The sequence below is a fragment of the Vipera ursinii genome (genome assembly GCF_947247035.1).
Source record: "Vipera ursinii genome assembly, chromosome: 9".
NCBI classification, from domain to species: Eukaryota; Metazoa; Chordata; class Lepidosauria; order Squamata; family Viperidae; genus Vipera; species Vipera ursinii.
In genome coordinates, this window is record NC_139523.1 from 22,671,339 (window position 1) to 22,690,082 (window position 18,744).

Below are 18,744 nucleotides of genomic sequence, written 5' to 3' on the forward strand. Positions count from 1 at the left end.
GGCAAGAACAGACATAAAACGGCAAAACTCGCTTAACAAACGTCTCTCTTGGCAACGGAAATTTTGGGCCCAATTGCGGTCGTGAGTCGAGGACTAGCTGCACTGAAATTAGCCCAGTTTTAGGGTCTGGGCATTGCACAGACTCTGCAGCAACCAAACAAGCTGGATTTGCATAACATGATCAGCCACAGAAAAACAAGGTAAAAATTAAGCAAGTTCTCGTGGGAACCGGTGGCTGATAGATCCTTAAGTAACCTCCGAGGAATAAACACAATCACTGTCTGAATTCGTGCACCGCCTCCCACCACAATTATGTTCCGCTCACAGCTTTAGGGCAACATTTCTCAGCCTCGGCAACTTTAGGATGGGTGGACTTCAACTCCCAGAATTCCCCAGCCCCCACGGTTTAGCATCAAACTCGAAACAGAGCTGCGCCCGTCTCCGTCTGCTCCCCTGGTTTCTCAAAAATCCAGCTTTTCGGTCATCTAAGTGCCGTATTTTTTTCAACTCGAGCAACTTGTACGAAGGCTAGACTCCCAACTCCCAGAATTCCTTCAAAGGTCGACTGGGGAATTCTGGGAATTGAAGTCCGCCCATCTTAATGTTGCCAAGCTGGAGAAAACCCTGGCTCAGGATAGCAGTTTTGCAATCTCTGGTTTCAGGATATGGAATTTACAAAAGAGCAAAATTACCAGTTCAGTGGTCGGGAGAGTTTTATTTATATTTTGGTGGATGCGGCAGTTCCTCTCTGGTCTGCGAGGGGGTGTGCGGACGGGTGCGTGTGTCAAAAAAGTCAAGATGGTGGCCCCAACCGTGCGACTGAAGCCCTGTCTCTTTTTTTAAATGTGTCGTGATGTGTATAAAATGTACACTGCAACAATCCCTTGACCTCACCCCCTCCTCGACCTGCGGTGGTGCAAGGTAACAAGAGAACAGGCCTTCGCTCCAAAACCAGGGCTCAGCTGGGATTTCCCTGTTTTATTGGTGACATTAATTTCTTTATTAGCGGCAGGTTTTTCCTTCATTAATAGAGGGAGTTGCAGCCCTGAAATTCTTCTGCTGGTGTGACAGCTCCCTCTACTGATTTTACGAAGTTTTTTTAAAAAAAAGAAGAGGGGGGGAAAAAAACGTAACAGCTCGTTCCCGAAGTCCCCTTATCTGTTTCCGATGCCTTTAATATCCCCCAATTTCTCAAAAATGGCTTTGTCTACTGGGAGATTTACGGCTCTAAAAGGGGTGCTAGTTAAGACTGAGCTTTTTGGCAGAGAAGTTAAGCCTTTCCAGGTGACCCACCCAAAGCTGGTGGTGAAACCTTGGTCCAGCCAAGCAGAATAGAATAACAGAGTTGGAAGGGACCTCGGAGGTCGTCTAGTCCAACCCCCTGCCATCAAACCGGTTGGTCAACATTGGTAGCTTCAGGTGATGTACCAGCCAGACTAATGACTCACGGGCAAGAGATTTTAAAAAAAAACAGGGCAAGGATTAAGCAAACCAGGATAAAAATTTTCCTTTGCTTCTTTCTGGTCATGGCAGGGAAGGAGAAGAAGGGGGGTTGGCTTTGCAACAACCAAGCGTGATTATTTCGGGCAGAAGACAAGGAGGAAAAAGGGGAAATAATTCAGCCAAGAAGAGAACAGGATGGGCTGAAACAGTAGGCAAAACTGAGCAAGAATTGAGTTGGATCCAGAAACTTTTTTCCGGAGTCAGGAAGCGGATACTTAATGTACATTTCGGAAATCCCAGACGCTGAGGGTTGTCAATGTTTGGGTAGCCAGCATTCGCAGCTTGTCGGCGTCCCATCTGCCAGCTGCTTCCACAACCTGGGTTAACAGCAGTCTGTGCACATCTGGAAAGCAGAGTCTAATGTTGGAAGGCTGTTGGCTGCATCAGCCTCTCTTCCTTAGGAATGTCCCATCGCACCGCTGGTGTGTGTGGTGGTGGGAAAGCAGTCACCACTTTGAGTACTTCCTGCAAGCGGCATCTCGGTAGAAGCGGAAGATAGTTTCGGCCGCTCGCTGCGCGGTGGCAATGCACTGCTGAAGCTGCAGGGATTGAGGGAAGGAGAGATGGTTAAAAGCAGGAAAGGGGGAAAGAAAAGACCCCTTGCAAATGGACTGGGGGGCAGTGCAGTCCTTGCTGTCTGCCCCTCCCTCATTAGACCACAGTCCCAGGTCTCAATTACACCCATAGCAATAGCCCTTAGGCTTCTGTACCGCTTCACAGTGATTGACAGCCCTCTCTAAGCGGGTCACAGAGTCAGCCTATTTGCCCCCAACAATCTTGGGTCCACATTGGACCGACCTCGGAAGGATGAAAGGCCGAGTCAACCTTGAGTCAGTCGGGATTGAACTCCTGGCTGTGGGCAGAGTTTGCCTGCAATGCTCATTCTAACCACAAGGAAGGAAGGAAGGAAGGAAGGAAGGAAGGAAGGAAGGAAGGAAGGAAGGAAGGAAGGAAGGAAGGAAGGAAGGAAGGAAGGAAGGAAGGAAGGAAGGAAGGAAGGAAGGAAGGACGGGTAATAGCAATAGTCCTTAGATGTATATACCGCTTCACCGTGCTTTACAGCCCTCTCTAAATGGTTTACAGACTCAGCATATTGTCCCCAACAATCTGGGTCCTCATTGGACCGACCTCGGAAGGATGGAAGGCCGAGTCAACCTTGAGTCAGTTGGGATCGAACTCCTGGCTGTGGGCAAAGATTGCCTGCAATGCTCATTCTAACCACTGGGAAGGAAAGAAGGGAGGGTGGGTAATAGCAATAGTCCTTAGGTTTATATACCGCTTCACCGTGCTTTACAGCCCTCTCTAAATGGTTTACAGACTCAGCCTCTTGCCCCCAACAATCTGGGTCCTCATTTTACCGACCTCAGAAGGCTAGAAGGACAAGTCAACCTTGAGCCGGTAAGAATCAAACTGCTGGCTGTTGGCAGAATTAGCCTGCACTACTGCCTTCTAACCACTGCGCCACCACAGCACAGTCTACCGGCATACAGGTGGTCCCACAACCCTTCATTTAGTGACCGTTAAGTGTGTAAGTCTTAAAAACGGTCACAACTCACTTTTTTTTCACTGCCGTTGTAACTCTGAACGGTCACTAAACGAAGTGTTGTTAAGTCGAGGAGAATCAGTAATGCGGGAATGACCTCAAGAAACCGATCGATGCGGCCTAGAATACAATAAAGATAAAGGAGTCGGAAGCCCTCAGCCGCATAACAGACAGAGAAAGAAACTTGGAAAAGAAATTTACTTTTTTCTAATCAAGTGATAAAAAGAGACGGTGGGGGATTTGTGCTTTCAGACCGGCAAGATTCTGTTAATGCAGCCTGACCATAAAGGACAATTAGCTCATCTTTTCGAGTTTTCTTATCTGGTCTCCTTGCGAGGCCGCGTTTTAATTTGTCAATTTATATGCAAAGGGAGGCATCCATTCTCCCCGCCCCTCCGTCACACCACCACAATGTACCGAGGGAACTAGCAACACAGTTCTCTGTGGCCCTGCCCCTCCCTCTTCCGTGTCAGCCGAGCCATTCATGCGGGGCTGCCAGAAACTGTCTGCCTCGCTTATGCCGTTTCAGCTCAATTACCAGCGGCACACGGCGTGGCCAGAGGGCGTGAATTCGCAGCCGGCGGGAATGCAGACAAGCGGCTACAAATAAGGTATCACTTCAGCCTTCCCCCTCAATTCAACGGGCCATCAATCTTTCCGGGCGCACGCCGGACAAAAGCGGTGACGCGGGAACCGTCGCAGGAAAAATGGCATGGTTCTCCTCCCACAATTGGTCCTGCTTGTCCTCGGCCAAACAAGAAATAATAATAATAAACTCCGGAAGAAAACCTCTTCCCGGGCGCGCGCAGCTGTTTCAATCCCATCCTCTTTTCTTATCGAGGCCGGTTTTAGGCGTTTCTGAAGATGGGTTTGAAACTCAAAAGTAAAATGGATTCTGGGAAGGCAGCACTGTGCGAGCGAAATGGAAGAAACTGTGTGTGTGTTTCCACTGCCTCCTTTGGCTACTTTTTCCGATTTTGCTCTTACTGGACCACCTCTGTGGCAAGAAGGGATGGGTGGCAACAGCCCTTGGCCAGCAGAAGAGAATTTCCGAAGGTCAGGGTTGAACTGCAGGGACTGATAGCTCTCTGGGCTTGTGTGTTTCCTTGCAGACCTTTCATGACCCAACGAGGGAACACCAACAGTGCTAGAAGAGGAGTGGGGTTTGCGCTCCGTTTATAAAGCCCACTCACTTTTAGCGCTGATGTTCCCTAGTTGGATCATGAAATATCTGCAAGGAAACAATCAAGCTCAAAAAGCACCCGAGACCTCACAACTCTCTTCCTCCTCCTTCTCCACTCTGCAAAGCCCACTCCCCCTTCTGGCACTGATGAGGTTACCTAGTTGGGTCATGAAACGTCTGCAAAAAACCAACCAAGCTCAGAGAGCAGCTAGGACCCTATAGTCCTCCTCCTCCTCCTCCCTTCTGTTCTTCTATACCACAAGTCCCACTCCCTTCTAGCACTGATGAGGTTACCTAGTTGGGTCATGAAACGTCTGCAAAGAAACCACCAAGCTCATAGAGCAGCAAGGACCCCATAGTCCTCCTCCTCCTCTTCCTCCCTTTTGTTCTTCTATACCACAAGTCCCACTCCCTTCTAGCACTGATGATGTTACCTAGTTGGGTCATGAAACGTCTGCAAAAAACCAAGCTCAGAGAGCACCAAAATCCCCTCCTTGCCTTGGGAACAGAGAGAGCATTTCGACACCCAAGGACAGCCGGCTTCCGTGCATCCACAGCGAGATCACCACCCAGGGGATTCCACAGACCAGAGTCGAGGGCGTTCACACCACTGCAGCTTCCAAGCCACAGTGGAACAAATTCACACAATACTCTCATCCTCCACGAAGCAAACCAACTCGGGGCCCTGCACGCTGCTCGGTGAGACCAAAATCCTGCGGCAAAACCTTCCCAGCTGGCTTCCGATGAGCCAAATCAATGGGGGGGGGGCAAAGCTGGATTTGCTTCACAACCGTGTGATCCGCTTAACAACCGTACCATTTCAGTGAATGAGCCTGGTTAAAAGAACAAAAGATCATGAAATCGGATGCAACCCCATTGCTTAGCAACAGACATTCCAGACCTAATTGTGGCTGTAAGACCAGGACCACCTAACCTATTTCTCCCAGCCCAGAGTCATGGTTTGGGCGGCGATTTTCCTCCAAGCAAGGGTTCAATAAAGCAGTAAGAATCTGCACCGTGTGGCACTCATACCCGACATGGATTTGCTGGGTTCACACACACGCACACATATACACACTTCAGTTTGTCTGTCTTCAATCCGGGATTTGGGGGGGGGGGAAGGATTGTTCGAGAGCAGAGCACGTAACAACAGCACATATTTTGTGGCTCCAGCTAATGGGCTCCTGCAGAAGCCAAATTGAATGTGCTGTGAAAAGCAATCCACCGTGTCCGGTGACGGGGTTTTTTCCCCCTCCCCACCAGCCCAAGGGCTTCTCTGCATGGTTGTTTGTCTGCAACACAAGGCAGCCACGGAAGGACACGCTTTTCAAACGCCGTTGAAATTGTCCAGGGACGAAGAAGACCCAGCTGGCCACGGTCCCGTCGTCGTTCTTGATTGTGGAAGACAAGGGAAGCAACCTGCTCACTGCCTCTCCTCCCCCAGTGCAAAGCCATCAAGTGTCCTTGAGCTCAGATCCGGAAAGGAAGTAAATTAGAATTATTTGCTGTCCTCGCTGGCTGTGGCTAACCGCCCACGGCTGCCCAGGTGACTAAGACACCTGCCAAGGGAAGGACGGAAAAGGCCTTCCCTTCTCCTAGAGCAGTGGTCTGTCTCCAACCTGCCCGCCTTGGCAAACAGGCAAAGAGCTGGTTCCGCGTGCGGGCGCTCGCCCAGTATTCTGCGGACCGGTTACCAACAGGCTGCAGTCCGGTCCTGGGTCACAGCCCCGGGGGTTGGGGGACCCCTGTGCTAAAGGATGCTGGACAACGTTTAGAGATGGAGAGCCAGAAAAAAAACCCGGGGCAGTTCCCCCTTCTCACCTGTCCCTTGTCGGATTCTTTTGCAAGCCGTTCTAAAGACTCGGTGCAAATTACGATGAGAGCATTTTGGGGCATTAGGGGAAAGGGGGATGTCTAAAACCAAGGCCAGACGTCCTACGGCAGGCTGGTGTTTGTCGGGCTTCTGCGGAGCTTGCCCTGAGTAAAATGGATGCGTGGCCGTGCCCCCTCCGCTCGCCTTCACCTAAGCGCCGATTTTAGCCAGAGGCGCTAAAGATGGCGATGAATGCTTAAAAAGGTGGAGACAATGCTGGCAAAGACCCCCCCCCAAAGGTGCATTCCTGCTAAACGGGGGGGGGGGGAAGGAAGGAAACTGTACAGCAGGGCTCACGTCAAGCCTGAAAACAACCTTTAAAAAAAAATCAAAATCAAAGACCGAGCGGCATTAAATCAGAAGAATGGAGCAAAGGGCAAAGGGGCTACAAACTACAAGTGGTCCTCGACTTACGGCTGGAATGGAGCCTGGAATCATGGCCGTAAGTCAGGGCAGTCATTAAGTGGGTCACCACTCGATCAAACTCATTTTTACGTGGGGGTTAGGCAAAAGTAGTGATTGTGAGGGCAGCTGTCATTAAACGAGTTTTGGGGCATTTTTTGTGCCGAAAATTGGAAGCAATTGGGAGCGGGAGGGGAGGGGGGGGCAATTCCACTGCTGGCTGGGGAATTCTGGGAGTTGAAGTCCGCCCATCTTAAAGTTGCCAAGGCTGAAAACAAATGTAATCTAGTTCAGTGCAAGAATTTACTTGCCTAAGAAATGGCCACTGGAAGGAAGAGAATCTTTGTAGCTCAGGGTTGAACTGTGGCGTCCTTGGTGTTCTCTGAGATGGGTGCTTTTCTTGCAGACGTTTCATCCCCAAATGTGGTAACATCATCAGTGTTTTGTTTACAGGGTTTACAAAGAGCAAACCCTGCCTCCTTCTACCATTGATGATGTTACCTAGTCGGGTAATGAAACGTCTGCAAGAAAACAACCAAGCTCAGGCAGCAACGAGGCCCCCACAGATCAATCCTGGCTCTTCTCTTCCTTCAAATGGGTGCGTGTGTGTGTGTGTGTTTCATTCCGAGCGGGATAATGGCGGCTACGGCCCGACGCTCTCAGAAGGATACCCAGTCCAAGAAGGAACGGACCAACCTCAACCAAAGAGAAATCTAATTTGATGTTCTCCCTGGGCTGCAAATAATTCTGTTTTTCAAGAGTCCCCATTTATTACAATTCACTCTGGAATGCAAACGCGGCCTTCGCCACCTGACAGAAACACTGGTCTAATTAATGGCGCCTGGCCGCCTGCGCCGTTCAATAGCGCATTAGCGTCCCTAATTGTCCCTTCGGAGCAGGACGGGCTCGGCGTTCCGAGCCATTTGCCCAGATGTGGTGACGGTAATGAGAAACGACTCGGCACGTCTCGCCTGGAATGCTAAAGTCCTTTTGTTGATGCACAGCCAAAAGGGCACAAAGGAGAGCCACGAGTCATAAAAGAGCCAAGGTTGCCTACCCCTGCCCTAGACATATTATTATTATTTTAAAAAATGAGGATTTAAATGAAAAACCTAACGAGAAGGCTGGGTTATGGACACAAGGGGGATCCCGAAAAGATTTCCCTCCGTAATCCTTTGCTCTTGGTATGTTTTTCAAGGCTTTGAAGTTGCTTCCAGGGACGAAATACTTTGAATAATATTAATAATAATAAATCAGCACGTGGCCCAAGGAGCTGTGCGGTTACCATGGATATCTGAAACACTGGCAGATGGTTGCCTTGGGTTAACACAGCAATTTGTGATTTTTCTCTCCCCCCACCCCCCAAGCACTGGCTCCTTCCTCTGATAACACTCCCTCACACACACACACACACCCCGGACAGCGTGTGTTTTTGGCAAGCATCTCAGATTGGGGTTAATCCATCCAAATCGACCAAAGTGCCAATGCCACCCCATCAATCGGTCCTGAATTGGCCCTCAGGGACCGATCCACCCATCTTGTATGTGTGTCAGGGATATGTGTGGGTCATGGTCAAAAATATCAAGAGGCAACAGACCTAGAAGCTAGACCAGGGGTAGGCAACCTCGGCTCATTTATGACTCATGCACTTCAACTCCCAGAATTCCTGAGTCAGCTATGCTGACTCAGGAATTCTGGGAGTTGAAGTCCATGAGTCATAAAAGAGCCGAGGTTGCCTACCCCTGGTCTAGGTCTAGGACAGGGGTAGGCAACCTTGGCTCTTTTATGACTCCTGGACTTCAACTCCCAGAATTCCTGAGCCAGCCACGCCGAGGGGAAAGGGAGAGGTTTCCAAGCTGAGCCATGATGGCTCAGGAATTCTGGGAGTTGAAGTCCATGAGTCATAAAAGAGCCAAGGTTGCCTACCCCTGACCTAGACCATACCTTGCAAGCAGTCATTATATAAGTAGTCCTTGATTGATGCCCGGTCCACTTCGTGACCATGAAACAAAGCACTCAACAGCATCCCCCCCCCCGCAGGCGAATGGGGGGTGGGGTGGGGTAGGTGACAAGTCCAGATTCGGACAGGCCACACCCATCGGCCCTCATCCTCACCTGTTCTTCGGAACACGCCCCCTTCATGGTGGAGAGCAGGATTTTTTTCTCGAGGCTATCGATGGCGAAGGTCAACACCGCAGGGGCGTCCTGCCGGAAGACAGTAACGTTGAGCATGTTCCCTGATGCTGAGGGAAATTCTTAATTTTGATACGAATCAGAACCGGCCTTGCCAACCCTAACCCTCCCGCCGTGTTTCCCTGAAAATAAGACCCAGCCGCAAAATAAGCCTTCGCTTATTCCCAAACGGACTGCAGCTTCCGAGAGGCATTTTCCTTAGAACAGAATGCCTTCCCCGTCCGCACTTTTGTCAACGTGACTGAGTGATGCTTTAGCCATCAGCGGGAGACAGAGAAACAAGGGGGAGGAGAGAGGGAGGGAGAGGGAGGGAGAGAGAGGGGAGAGAGAGAGAGACAGAGAAAAAGGGAGAGGGAGAGAGAGGAGAAAGAGGGAGAGAAGGGGAGACGGAGAGGGGAGAAAGAGGGAGAGAGAGCAGAAAGAGGGAGAGAGGAGAAAGAGGGAGAGAGGAGAAAGGGAGAGGAGAAAGAGGGAGAGGAGAGAGAGAGAGGGAGAGAAAAAGGGAGAGGGGGAAAGGAGAAAGAGAGAGAAAAGGGGAGACGGAGAGAGGAGAAAGAGGGATAGAGGAGACAGAGGGAGAGAGGAGAAAGAGGGATAGAGGAGACAGAGGGAGAGAGGAGAAAGGGAGAGGAGAAAGAGGGAGAGGAGAGAGAGAGAAAGAGAGAGAAAAGGGGAGACGGAGAGGGGAGAAAGAGGGAGAGGGGGCGACAGAGGGAGAGAGAGCAGAAAGAGGGAGAGACAGAGGGAGAGAGGAGAAAGGGAGAGGAGAAAGAGGGAGGGAGGGAGAGGAAAAAGAGGGGAGAGAGAGAGGGAGAGAAAAAGGGAGAGGGAGACAGAGGGAGAGACAGAGGGAGAGAGGAGAAAGGGAGAGGAGAAAGAGGGAGGGAGGGAGAGGAAAAAGAGGGGAGAGAGAGAGGGAGAGAAAAGGGAGAGGGAGACAGAGGGAGAGACAGAGGGAGAGAGGAGAAAGGGAGAGGAGAAAGAGGGGAAAAGGGAGGGAGGGAGGGATAGGTAGAGAGAGGGAGAGGAAGGGGGAGAGAGAGGAGAAAGAGGGAGAGGGAGGAGGGAGAAAGGGAGAGGGAGACAGAGGAGAAAGAGAGAGGGAGGAGAAAGAGGGAGAAAGAGAGAGGGAGAGGAGAAAGAGGGGAAAAGGGAGGGAGGGAGAAAAGGAGGGATAGGTAGAAAGAGGGAGAGGAAGGGGGAGAGAGAGGAGAAAGAGGGAGAAGGAGGAGGGAGAAAGGGAGAGGGAGACAGAGGAGAAAGAGAGAGGGAGGAGAAAGAGGGAGAGACAGAGGGAGAGAGGAGAAAGGGAGAGGAGAAAGAGGGAGGGAGGGAGAGGAAAAAGAGGGGAGAGAGAGAGGGAGAGAAAAAGGGAGAGGGAGACAGAGGGAGAGAGGAGAAAGGGAGAGGAGAAAGAGGGAAAAAGGGAGGGAGGGAGAAAAGGAGGGATAGGTAGAGAGAGGGAGAGGAAGGGGGAGAGAGAGGAGAAAGAGGGAGAGGGAGAAGGAGGAGGGAGAAAGGGAGAGGGAGACAGAGGAGAAAGAGAGAGGGAGGAGAAAGAGGGAGAAAGAGGGAGAGAGGAGAAAGAGGGAAAAAGGGAGAGGCTGGTGATGGAGAGAAGCCAGCCACTGCCAAAAAAAACCCCAGAGAAACCATTCGGAAAGGCTTAAGGATTTTGTGGTCCAGAAGAAAAGGCTTTTAGGGCTGCCAAGTCTGAAGAAGCCAATTACCCGCGGAAGCTCTTTGACTGGAGTTGGCACCGGGACCGAGACGACTTGCCGGCCAGGTGCCCCAAAGCCAAGGGTTCCCTCCCTGGCAGCCACACCAGGTCGAATCTGCACATCGGAACGCCCGTGTTGATGCCTCCGGCAGGGCCGGAGATGCAAATCTGGCCTATGTTGCCAGAGGGTTGAACTACAATTCCCATCCTCCCCAGCCAGCCTGGGATCAGACTTCCAGCCTTCAGGAGGGGGCTGATGTTGCCAAGAATCCAGGCATGCGAGTCCTTTGGCTCAATGTTTCTCGACTTCTGCAACTTTAAGATGAGTGGACTTCAACTCCCAGAATTCCCCAGCCAGCGTTGCTGGCTGGGGAATTCTGGGAGTTGAAGTCCACTCATCTTAAAGTTGTAGAAGTCGAGAAGCAATGCTTTGGCTGTTCTGTTAGCGATATAAGCAGAAACTTTACTCATGTTGTCTCCTGCCTACTCCTCCCCAGCGCCCGGCGGGGCCTTTGGCACTCCCTGCCACCAAAAAAGCAGCAGCATTTCTCCTGCCTGGAATGAACAAGGAGCCCACCTTTTCTTGCTTCGCCGTGGGGTCCAGGAGGATATTGCCAGCGGCGTCCAAGGCGCAGGTCACTCCACAGAACAAGGAGCTCATGGGCAGCCCGGCATCCATCAGTCCCACGCAGGCGGCGTTCAAGCAGCTGGAGAGCAGCTTTGCGGGCAGAGATTTTACTCAAGGAAAATAAGAACAAACCAACAGAGGGAAAGAGAGGAGAGGGACACAGAGAGAGGAAGAAAGGGAGAGGGAGCGGGAGGGGGGAGAGGGAGGGAGTGGGAAAAAGGGAGGGAGAGACAGAGGGAGAGAAAGAAAGAGGGGGAAGAGGAGAGAGGAAAAGGAGAGAGAGGGAGAGGGGGAGAGAGAGGGAGAGGGAAAAAGGGAGGGACAGGGGAGACAGAGAGAGAGGAGAGAGGCGGAGGCAGAGAGAAAGGGAGAGGAAGAGATGGGGAAAGGGGAAAAGGGAGGGAGAGGGAGAGGGAGAGGTAAAAAGGGAGGGAGACAAATGGAGAAAGGAGAGAGGAAGAGCAGGAGAGAGGGAGAGAGAATAAGGGAGGGAGCGACAGAGGAAGAGAGGGAGAAAGGGAGAGAGAGGGAGAGGGAAAAAGGGAGGGAGCAACAGAGGGAGAGAGAGGGGAGACAGAGGGAGAGAGTGAGAGACAGGGAGAGAGGAAGAGAGGGAAAAAGGGAGGGAGCGACAGAGGGAGAGAGAGGGGAGAGGGGAAGAGAGAGGGGAGAGAGGGAGAGGGGAAGAGAGAGGGAGAGAGGAAGAGGGGGAAAGGGAAGGAGAGAGAGGGAGAAAGGGAGGGAGCCACAGAGGGAGAGAGAGGGGAGACAGAGGGAGAGGGAGACAGAGGGAGAGAGTGAGAGACAGGGAGAGAGGAAGAGAGGGAAAAAGGGAGGGAGCGACAGAGGGAGAGAGAGGGGAAAGAGGGAGAGGGGAAGAGAGAGGGAGAGAGGAAGAGGGGGAAATGGAGGGAGGAAGGGAGGGAGCCATGGAGGGAGAGAGTGGGGAGACAGAGGGAGAGAGTGAGAGACAAGGAGAGAGGAAGAGAGAAAAAGCGACGGAGTGACAGAGGGAGAAAGGGAGAGAGAGGAAGAGAGGGAGAGGGAAAAAGGGAGGGAGCGACAGAGGGACAGAGAGGAAGAGGGGGGGAGAGAGAGGGAGAAAGGGAGGGAGCCACGGAGGGAGAGAGAGGGGAGACAGAGGGAGAGAGGGAGAAAGGGAGAGGGAGACAGAGAGAGAGAGGAAGAAGGAGAGAGAGAGAGAGAGAGGGAGGGGGAGGCTGGTGGACAGCAGCAGGTAAACTAGCCAGATCTGCAATTCAGAGCCGTGGGCAGCTACCCAGTCGCAAGGAATCGGGGGGGGGAGGGGCATATATATATATATATATATATATATATATATATATATATATATATATATATATATATATATATATATATATATATATATATATATATATATATATATATATATATATATTTGTGTAAATTACTAACAAAGAATTAAAGGGAAACTGAAATGCATTTCTGACTCATTAGTCGTCATCAGCCAGCCATACCCTTCTGAGATTCGAACCATGGGCTGATTGCATATGAGGCAGTGTTATTAACACTGCCTCATATGCAATCAGCCCATGGTTCGAATCTCAGAAGGGTATGGCTGGCTGATGACGACTAATGAGTCAGAAATGCATTTCAGTTTCCCTTTAATTCTTTGTTAGTAATTTACACAAATATAGGAATTGTCCGGTGTGACTACTGCCTGTTCGATAGCCTTCAAGATAGGCTGAAAACAGGAAATAAAGATTTGCCCCATGTTTGGGGCCTAGCAAGGTAATCTAAAGAGTTAACATTTGAAACATATATATATATATATATATATATATATATATATATATATATATATATATATATATATATATATATATATATATATATATAACATTTTTTCCCAATACAGGTAGTCTTCCACTTATGACCGTCCACCTAGCAACCATTCGAACTTACAACGGCGCTGAAAAAAGTGACTTCGATCCGGTCCTCGCCCTTCGGCCTTTCCACAGACCCATCCCCAAGTCGCTCAGCAGGCAGTTGATTTTAACATGCAAAACCCTTGCAAGCCCAGAGAGGGAAGGAAGGAACGAACGTGGCCTCTCTCTCTTCCCGCTCTGCAAAGGGTTTAGTGCCCTCTGCGGGCTGCAGATAAGTAGCTTCCTGGGGACTGACTGGCACAGCTTTTAAACAAGGGCCCGGCTTTTGGCTTTTCACGGCCTCTGCCGCCCTCCGATCTGCCCATTTCCGCTCTTTGGAATATAGAAGAGAGAAGAAAATCCCCAGCAAGGGGGGGGGCAGAAGGGGGAATAATGACAACAAATAAAGGAGGCGAGCCTAATCTGAAGGGTTTCCGACTCTCACAAGCCATCATGCCAGCAGGAGCCTGGCAGAGGTGAAACCAGGTTAAAGACAGGGCAAGCTAGCATGTGTTCTTCTCACTCGGCTCTGTTAAGGTCAGGATCTCCCTGTTCGTTCCGGCTAATTGATTCGAATCACACCAGGGCTTGGAACCCGACAAGCGGCAGCATCCCCTCTCTAAGGCCGATATAGCCTAGGGCTGGCTGGGGGTGATGGACGCTGTAGTCCAAAGTATCTTAAAAGCTACCCCCCCCACCTCGCCCAGCTGAGAAAGGCTGAAGAGAAGGGCAGGCAAAACATACGATTCATTTCTCGTAAGGTTTGATTTGATCTGATCTAGCAGGGCTAATAACTCTAGTCTGTTCAGAAGTTTGGGGGAAAACGCAGAAAGACTGTTCTCCAGAACTCTGTATTGCAGTTAAGGCGTGCGCGCACACACACACACACACACACACACTTCAAGGTGCTGCCCTCCAGCTCTATTGAAGTCAGCCATCCCACATTTGCAGGAGCCAAACTGTGGAAGGCCGAGTTAGAAGACTGTCCTTTAGAATGGGTGGACTTCAACTTCCAGGATTCTCCACCCAGCACGCATGGAACTTCAATTCCCAGAATTCCTCAGTCAGCATGCTGATGAACTTCAAAGATGCATGCACTTCAACTCCCAGCATCCCGCAGTCAGTATGTATGGATCAACTCGGAATTTTCAACTAGCACACAGGGACTTCAACTCCCAGAATCCCCCAGCCGTACGGACTTCCCCAGAATTCCCCAACCAACATACAGGGACTTCAACTCCCAGAATCCCCCAGCCAGCCTGTATGGACTTCCCCAGAATTCCCCAGCCAGCATGCTAGTGCAATTTACGAGGTCTGGACTTCCAACTCCCAGAATCCTGCAGTCAGCAGGCTGGCTATGGAATTCTGGGAGTTGAAGTCCTTACATCTTAAAAATATGAGATTGAGAAACATTACACAGGGAAACAGACTGCAGCTAAGCACAAAGAATTGTAATCTAGCCCCCATCACAATTCACAAGTCCAGAGCAAGCCCCAATTGAACAGCTAGCCACACTTGGGTTTTTGGGTGGGGGGGGGAAAGGGGAGGGGGCATGGAACGCAGATCACTCTCCCCCTCCCATGCCATTTCCTGGGAGACCCGTCTCGCCCCTCCCTCAAAAAATTTTTCCTTTTTAATTTTTGTATCTTGTTTTTTATTATGTATTGCCCTGTTCACCGCCCTGAGTCCTTCGGGAGAAGGGCGGTATACACATTAAATTATTAAATTAAATTAAATTAAATTGCCTCTTTCTAAAAACGATACAGACCCAGCATCTGCAATCACCTGAAGAACCACCATGATAGAAGAACGGGGGTGCAGGTTGCCCAAAACCACCGCCTCGCAGGTCTTCTTGATCATCTGCTCTCTGCTTTTTTCGTAGACGCCTGCAAAAAAAAAAGTCTGTGTGTGTGTGGGGGGGAGGGGGGGTGGTTAGAAGGCTTGGAAATTTGCTAAAACGTCCCAATATAGAAAATAATCAAACGGAGGTAGAGTCCTCAACTGAGGATTAACTGGGACATGCATTTCCATTGGGGGTTGTTTGGCGATTCGTGCTCATTTTTTTTTTTACAAACTTTGGATTTATTAAGGAAATCGCTGCAGCCGTGCAGTGAATCGCGAGGTCCTTAAGCGAACCGGGCTTTCCAGAGTAAGTTTGCTTCTCCGAAGCTGGCTAGGGAGCCCGCCAATGGCCTCGGGACGCCACAAACGTTGTAAATTCACGCTGGATGCCAAGCGGCCTAATTTTGATATCAGGACCACGGGGATGCTACGGTGGTCGTAAGGGTGAGGACTGCTCATAAGTCACTTTTTTCAATGCCATTGTAACTTTGGAATGGTCACTAAACGAATCGTTACAAATCAAGGACTACAGGTGGTCAAACTTTACAACGGCATTGAAAAAAAGTGACTTATCACCATTTTTCACACTTATGACCGTTGTAGCATCCTCATGGTCACGTGATTAACATTCAGGTCCTTGACAACTGACTCACACTTATGGCGGTTGCAGTGTCCCGGGATCACGTGATCCCCTTCTGCAAACCTTCTAACAAGCAAAGTCAATGGGGGAAGCCAGATTCACTTTACATCCCTGTTACTAACTTAACGACGACAGCGATTCCCGTTGTCACTGCATTGCTTAGCAACAAAATGTTGGACTCAATGGTCGTCATAGATTGAGGACGCCTTATATTCCTAAGTGCAAAAGGCCCCAAGTTGCTCACACCTTCCCAAGCAGCCTCTCTGCTTCTACTGGGATTTTCTGTGCTCCATTGGGTCCGTAATATCTTTTCAGAAAAGGGTTTCTTGTCCCCTCACCCCCCAAACAGGAAATAAATCCATTCGTGTTTCAATTGCATTATTTCCAGCAAAGCCAGCTTCTCCACAGACTCTCCTCAGCGTTGAAAAGGGTCTTGGAGGAGAAAGGAGTATTGTTGTTGTTGTTTCCTCTCTTCATCTGCCAGCAATCTTCTTTTGTGAGCTCCTGGCAGAGGGAACAAGAGACCCAGATGGCGTTCTTGCTGGGATTCCAGATGGTCCACTTGGTAATGGAGATAACAGATCACTTCACCCTTGGATTGTGCTCCCTTCAAGAAGGGTGGGAAGAACGGTGAGCGTGCCCAAGAATTTAAATCAGAGGACTATGCTCAGACATAACACAAATGTGGGATTGTTATGTATGTCTGTGGCGATTCTCAGTCATCCAGGTCCTGGTTGTCCCCAAGGCAACTGGACTTGCTTTGTTTTTCCTTGAAGATGTTTCGCTTCTCGTCCAAGAATCTTCTTCAGTTCCGAGAGTCACTGCCTTTGGGCCAATTACCAGGAGACAGAGAGTTCTAGTCCCGCCATAGACATGGCAAGCCAGCTGAGTGACAATGGGCCAGTCCCTTATTCTCAGCCCAACCCACCTCACAGGGTTGTTGTGGGGAAAACAGGAGGAAGATGCGTTGGATAGGTTGTCACCTTGAGTTATTTGTAAAAGTAATAAAGGCAGGGATAAAAATAAATAAATACAAGCATATCAGTTGTATCTACCAGCATCAAGCAGGCAAACGAAAACCCCTCAAAGGAGCCACCCTTTGGGGTGATCTCCAACATAGGGCCCCCCCTCACCTGGCAGGCCCACTTTCGGCCTTAGCAGCACCTCCAGAGTCGCTTTATCGTAGATTTCCTTGCTGACCTTCACTTCTGTGGGTCCGTATACCCCGACTAACACGGAGGTATCCCCTGGAAATAGCCGGGGGGGGGGGAGAGAGAAGGGAAGGCTCTAAATATGCTCCTAGCAGCTGAATTATGGAAATGGGGGAATTTACAGGAAAATTATCTACCCTAAATCTCTCTTTCCGAAGGGAAACTGACCTGCGACACAAATAGGTTGAATTGCTAATAACTGGAAGAGTTGAAATGTAGCAAAAGAGTTATCCAAAGGAGAACTTTGGCATCCTCCATGATTTTCAAAAGCGGGGTGGGGGGTGTTTGCTGCAAATAACCCTGGGAGTTGAAGACCACACATCCTAAAATGGTCACGCGTTTGAGGACGGGGGCGGGGGGAAACCTGATTTAAAATCAGGGGTCTCCAACTTTGGTAACTGTAAGACAGGGGTCTTCAAACTTGGCCCTTTTATGACTTGTGGACTTCAACTCCCAGAATTCCTCAGCCAGCTTTGCTGGCTGAGGAATTCTGGGAGTTGAAGTCCACAAGTCATAAAAGGGCCAAGTTTGAAGACCCCTGCTGTAAGAATTGTGGACTAGGCTGGCTAGGGAATTCTGGGAGTTGAAGTCCACAAGTCATAAAAGGGCCAAGTTTGAAGACCCCTGCTGTAAGACTTGTGGACTAGGCTGGCTAGGGAATTCTGGGAGTTGAAGTCCACAAGTCATAAAAGGGCCAAGTTTGAAGACCCCTGCTGTAAGACTTGTGGACTAGGCTGGCTAGGGAATTCTGGGAGTTGAAGTCCATCCCTTAACGCCAGGGAAAAAGAGATCAACCCCAACACGCCTCTGAGCACCACTGAGGCTGCCCCCCAACCCCAGGGAAGAACTGAACGCGACTTGGGAGCCCAGCAGATGCCGAAGGCGCCCAGTTGGGGAAGGAAAGGACACCACGAGGCGATCGAGAGGTGGGAGGGAGGGAGGGAGGACGGCAAGCCACGCCGCGCACCCTGCATCCAAGAGACGGAGCCGTCGGGACGGGAGAGCGGCCCTTGCTCGCACACCATCCGCCGCAAAGAGGGCAGATCGCCGGAGTCGAAGCGCCGCTTCTCCACCTCCATGCCGCCTGCCGCCCACCTGCTTCCCTTCGCCGGACTTCCGCATCCGGGGCTCTTTTCTTTCCCCGCCCCCCCCCCCGTGCGTGGCTGTCGCGGGGACGGCTGATTGGCGCTCGGTCTCCAGGCCACGCCCCCGCGCTCTGTAGGCCCCGCCCCCCCAGAGCCCTCTTCTGGCCTGTGCGAGGGGCGTCTTTGGGGCGGGAGGGGGGACATTTTGGGATCTGCCTCCCCCGCGCCCCCCCCCAGCGGCAGCCTTTACTTAAGGGGAGGGAGCAAGCCCCCCCCCTCCGAAGCCAAGTTGCACCGTGCACGTTCGGCCCTGTTCCTCTGACACGCGTGTTTTTATCATGCGGATTTCTGATTTGCTTGGTGCGTCTCCTAGGGTCACGGCCCCCCCCCGCTGCCTTTTTACTCCAGCAAGCAATGGAGATAGCCGACGTTGTGTTATTTTGCGATTGGGTTGCTTTTTGGTTCAATTTCTGAGAGCTTGTCCTGCAGAAGACTGGACAGCAAATCTTAAGAGTTATATCGATCTAGCTTTCTTTCTCTCTCCATTCCTATTATTTTATTCCTGTCTGTCTGTCTGTATCTATCTATCTATCTATCTATCTATCTATCTATCTATCTATCTATCTATCTATCTATCTATCATCATCTATCATGTATATCTATCCATCCACTCATCTATCTATCTATCTATCTATCTATCTATCTATCATCTGTCTGTCTATCTATTTATCTATCTATCATCTATCATCATCTATCATGTATATCTATTCATCCATCTATCTATCTATCTATCTATCTATCTATCTATCTATCTATCTATCTATCTATCATCTATCTATTTATCTATCATCTATCATCATCTATCATGTATATCTATCCATCCACTCATCTATATCTATCTATCTATCTATCTATCTATCTATCTATCTATTTATCAATCTATCATCTATCATCATCTATCATGTATATCTATCCATCCACTCATCTATCTATCTATCTATCTCTATTTAT

At 50.2% G+C, this 18,744-nt stretch overlaps 1 protein-coding gene across 1 annotated transcript; it reads right to left on the reverse strand.

Annotated features, from left to right (window-relative positions):
* Window positions 1-951: 951 nt before the first annotated feature.
* On the reverse strand, window positions 952-17,774 carry EXOSC5 (exosome component 5). The gene is made up of 6 exons (XM_083369895.1): window positions 17,616-17,774; window positions 16,571-16,684; window positions 14,720-14,841; window positions 10,995-11,135; window positions 8,620-8,709; window positions 952-2,042 (listed from the first exon to the last, which is right to left on the reverse strand). The coding sequence occupies exons 1-6, from the start codon at window positions 17,725-17,727 to the stop codon at window positions 1,950-1,952; spliced, it is 672 nt and encodes a 223-aa protein (XP_083226021.1). The 5' UTR covers window positions 17,728-17,774; the 3' UTR covers window positions 952-1,949.
* Between the last annotated feature and the right edge of the window lie 970 nt (window positions 17,775-18,744).